The 4,215-nt window shown below is 55.6% G+C and overlaps 1 protein-coding gene across 1 annotated transcript; it reads left to right on the forward strand.

Moving 5' to 3' along the window:
- Positions 1 to 967: 967 nt before the first annotated feature.
- Positions 968 to 4,202, forward strand: LOC108446338. The gene has a single exon (XM_017732707.1). It carries the CDS (start codon positions 1,778 to 1,780, stop codon positions 4,175 to 4,177), a length of 2,400 nt encoding a protein of 799 aa, XP_017588196.1. The 5' UTR covers positions 968 to 1,777; the 3' UTR covers positions 4,178 to 4,202.
- Positions 4,203 to 4,215: the final 13 nt, after the last annotated feature.

The following is a 4,215-nucleotide window of genomic DNA, read 5'->3' on the forward strand; positions in this document are numbered from 1 at the left end:
TGGGAATGGAGGACCTGGGAATGGAGGACCTGGGAATGGAGGATTTGGGAATGGAGGATTTGGGAATGGAGGATTTGGGAATGGAGGATCTGGGAATGGAGGATTTGGGAATGGAGGATTTGGGAATGGAGGACCTGGGAATGGAGGATTTGGGATTGGAGGATTTGGGAATGGAGGACCCAGGAATGGAGGATTTGGGAATGGAGGACCTGGGCCGGTGCTGCTGCACTTGGAAAAGTCATTGCTCCCAAAAATATCCATGAAATCCTCTCTGGCCGTGGGGAAAAGCCAGTCCCACACGGGCTGGATCCATGGAAAATTGCAGGGATGGGGTTAAGGAAGGGGGAAAATCCCTCTGGAATCCAGTGGAAAAACGGGATCTTGGTGGCTGGAAGACGCTCATGGACAGCTCCCAAACCCTCACCCCTGAGGATGAGGGGGGTGAAGGGGCCAAATCCACGGAAAAAATGTAGGGATGGGGTTAAGGGAGGGGGAAATGCCTCTAAAACCCAGTGGCTCCAAATGAATTAGGGAATTCCGGTAATTCCTTAGGGAATGGGAGGAAACCGAGAGCAGCTGCACCAAAGGGACTCGAGCTTTAATTACTCCTCGTCCTCAAGCTCCTCGAGGAATTCCGGCGTCCGCGGTGGGGATGGACGGATCCTCCGGCAGCCGGACGGGCTGATGGATGCAGGACTGAGCCGTGGCTCCCGACCCTTGGGAATTCATCACGGCAATGTGGGAATTGCTCCACGAACCCTTGGAGCCCCCAACAGGAAAACCAAACCGCCAACAGCCAAGGAAAGCGGGATTGGGCATGAGGTGGCGGGAAATGATCCCACAATGCCTTCATTTTCCTGGATTTTCCCAGGAAACAGCGCCAAAAAGGCCGGGAAAGGAGCAACATCTTCCAGCCGCATTCCAGACTCATCCGAGGATCGTCGGCATCCGGCGGCTCCGTGTCCCCCAGGAGAAAGGCGAGGGGGGGTTATTTTCCATCCCGTCCCTTCCCCGATCCATGTGACACTAATCAGGGATCCGGCCCCTCGGGAATCGGTGATTAATGGAGTTAAATATAGCGGGAGCTTGCCAGGGTAAAATTAGGCGCCATGCATAAAACATCGCGGCTCCTCGTTAGCGCGCCTAATTACGCTAATGGGGGGTGTTCACGCGGGGCCTGGAATTAGGGATGGACCTCCCGACCTCCTCCCAGCTGCCCGGCTCCGGGGTGGAGCTGGGAAAGAGCCCAGCCGGAGCCTTAACGAGAACGCAATTAGCGCACAATTAACGCTCGGGGGGGGTGAAGGGAGGTGGACGTCCTAGAGGTCAAGGGTGTCCTGGGGATGGGTTTGTCCCGCTGACCGGGGGGTCGGGGGCTGAGGGGCCGTGTGGTCCAGCATTCCCAAGGACTGGGGTGGGGTTTGGTGCAGCACGTGGTCCTGTATCCCAATGGGGCCGTTGGGATGGACGTCGTCATGGAGTTCCACCACCACGGGTTCTCCATGGGGTTCCACCACTATTGGTTGGCTCTGGCCAGAGGTCTGGTCACAGATCCCATTCCCAAGGGTTGGGATGAGGGTTTGGTGTGATGAACCCTTATCCCGATGGGGCAGTTGGGATGAACGTCGTTATGGAGTTCCACCACTACGGGTTCTCCATGGGGTCAAGCACCATTAGGGGTTGGCTTTGGCCAGAGGTCTGGTCACAGATCCAGCATTCCCAAGGGTTGGGATGAGGGTTTGGTGTGACGAACCCTTATCCCGATGGGACAGTTGGGATGGACGTCGTTATGGGTTGGCTTTGCCCAGAGGTCTGGTCACAGATCCCATTCCCAAGGGTTGGGATGAGGGTTTGGTGTGATGAACCCTTATCCCGATGGGATACTTGGGATCAGCATCACTATGGGATTGCCAGGAGGCCGCCACCGTTATGGGTTGGCTTTGCCCGGTGGCAAGGCCACCATTCCAGCATCTCCTTCCAGTGCGTCCATCATTCCAACATCCACCATTCCAGCATCTCCTTCCAGTGCGTCCATCATTCCAACATCCACCATTCCAGCATCTCCTTCCAGTGCGTCCATCATTCCAACATCCACCATTCCAGCATCTCCTTCCAGTGCGTCCATCATTCCAACATCCACCATTCCAGCATCTCCTTCCAGTGCGTCCATCATTCCAACATCCACCATTCCAGCATCTCCTTCCAGTGCGTCCATCATTCCAACATCCACCATTCCAGCATCTCCTTCCAGTGCGTCCATCATTCCAACATCCACCATTCCAGCATCTCCTTCCAGTGCGTCCATCATTCCAACATCCACCATTCCAGCATCTCCTTCCAGTGCGTCCATCATTCCAACATCCACCATTCCAGCATCTCCTTCCAGTGCGTCCATCATTCCAACATCCACCATTCCAGCATCTCCTTCCAGTGCGTCCATCATTCCAACATCCACCATTCCAGCATCTCCTTCCAGTGCGTCCATCATTCCAACATCCACCATTCCAGCATCTCCTTCCAGTGCGTCCATCATTCCAACATCCACCATTCCAGCATCTCCTTCCAGTGCGTCCATCATTCCAACATCCACCATTCCAGCATCTCCTTCCAGTGCGTCCATCATTCCAACATCCACCATTCCAGCATCTCCTTCCAGTGCGTCCATCATTCCAACATCCACCATTCCAGCATCTCCTTCCAGTGCGTCCATCATTCCAACATCCACCATTCCAGCATCTCCTTCCAGTGCGTCCATCATTCCAACATCCACCATTCCAGCATCTCCTTCCAGTGTGTCCATCATTCCAACATCTCGTTCCACCATGGCCACCATTCCAACATCCATCATTCCAACCCCCATCATTCCATCATGGCCACCATTCCAACATCCACCATTCCAACACCCACCATTCCAACATCTCCTTCCAGTGTGTCCATCATTCCAACATCTCCTCCCACCATGGCCACCATTCCAACATCCATCATTCCAACACCCATCATTCCAACACCCACCATTCCAACATCCACCATTCCAACATCTCCTCCCACCCTGTCCACCATTCCAACCATCATTCCAACATCTCCTTCCACCATGGCCGCCATTCCAACACCCGCCATTCCAACACCCACCATTCCAACACCCACCATTCCAACATCTCCTTCCAGTGTGTCCATCATTCCAGCATCCCTTCCCACCATGGCCATGATTCCAACACCCAATATTCCAGCATGGCCACCATTCCAACATCCATCATTCCAACATCTCCTTCCAGCATGGCCACCATTCCAACACCCATCGTTCCACCATGGCCACCATTCCAACATCCACCATTCCAACACCCACCATTCCAACACCCACCATTCCAACATCTCCTTCCACCATGGCCACCATTCCAACATCCACCATTCCCACACCCCCTTCCAGCATGGCCTGGAAATCTCTGTTTCCTCAGCCCGGCTTTGCCGCTTCCCACGTCCCCTCCCAGCCTCCTGCTCATCCGTTGGCTCCAAGGGAAGCAATTCCGGAGCCCAAATCCGGCGGGAGAAGGAAAGAGAAGGTGAAGCCGTCAACGTTTCCGAGCGGTTCCTCCAAAGGCGGCGCAGGGAACACAAATCCGGCTGTAGCCAATCCCATTCTCTCGGGAAGAGGGAGCCGCGGAGCACCGAGAGGGCTGCAAATCCCGGGAATCCGGGCGGGTTAAGCCTTTGGGGGAGTTTAAGCTCGGACAGGCACCAGCTCAAAGCCGGTTTTGAGGCAGATTGGAGTGACAGGGAAATAAAGACGGGAGGATTCCGGCCTGGAGCAGGAAAATCTGGGAATGATGAATCCACCGCCCTTTTCCTTACGGAACGAGACAAAAATATCCCAAAAAGGCCTCGGCAGCAGCTCCGCGTCGTTGCATTCCCTGCAAAGTCCAAGCCAGAGGCCGGGATTGGGATGGAATGTGGGATATCTGCCCGAGGATCCGCATCCCGGCCTGCGGAGCGGAGCCACGTCCCAAGGATCCTTCAGGAGAGGCCTTTTGGGGCAGGAAAGCCTTTTCCAGGCAGCCCAAGGGGCTGCGCTTGGATTCCAGGGGCAGAGCACGGATCTGGAACGTTCCCAGTTCCCTCGGCTTCTCCCCCTGGCACCCGGTGCTGGCAGAGCCCAATTCCCAGGAAGGGCCGGGAACAATGATCCCTGATTGCGGCAGGGGGCTCCGGGCCTGGGCACCG

The sequence above is a fragment of the Corvus brachyrhynchos genome, unplaced genomic scaffold (genome assembly GCF_000691975.1).
Source record: "Corvus brachyrhynchos isolate BGI_N302 unplaced genomic scaffold, ASM69197v1 scaffold215, whole genome shotgun sequence".
In the NCBI taxonomy this organism is placed as follows: domain Eukaryota; kingdom Metazoa; phylum Chordata; class Aves; order Passeriformes; family Corvidae; genus Corvus; species Corvus brachyrhynchos.

Coding starts and splice junctions, on each gene's coding strand:
- LOC108446338 (XM_017732707.1), top strand. CDS start 1,778: ATGGACGTCGTTATGGGTTGGCTTTGCCCAGAGGTCTGGTCACAGATC.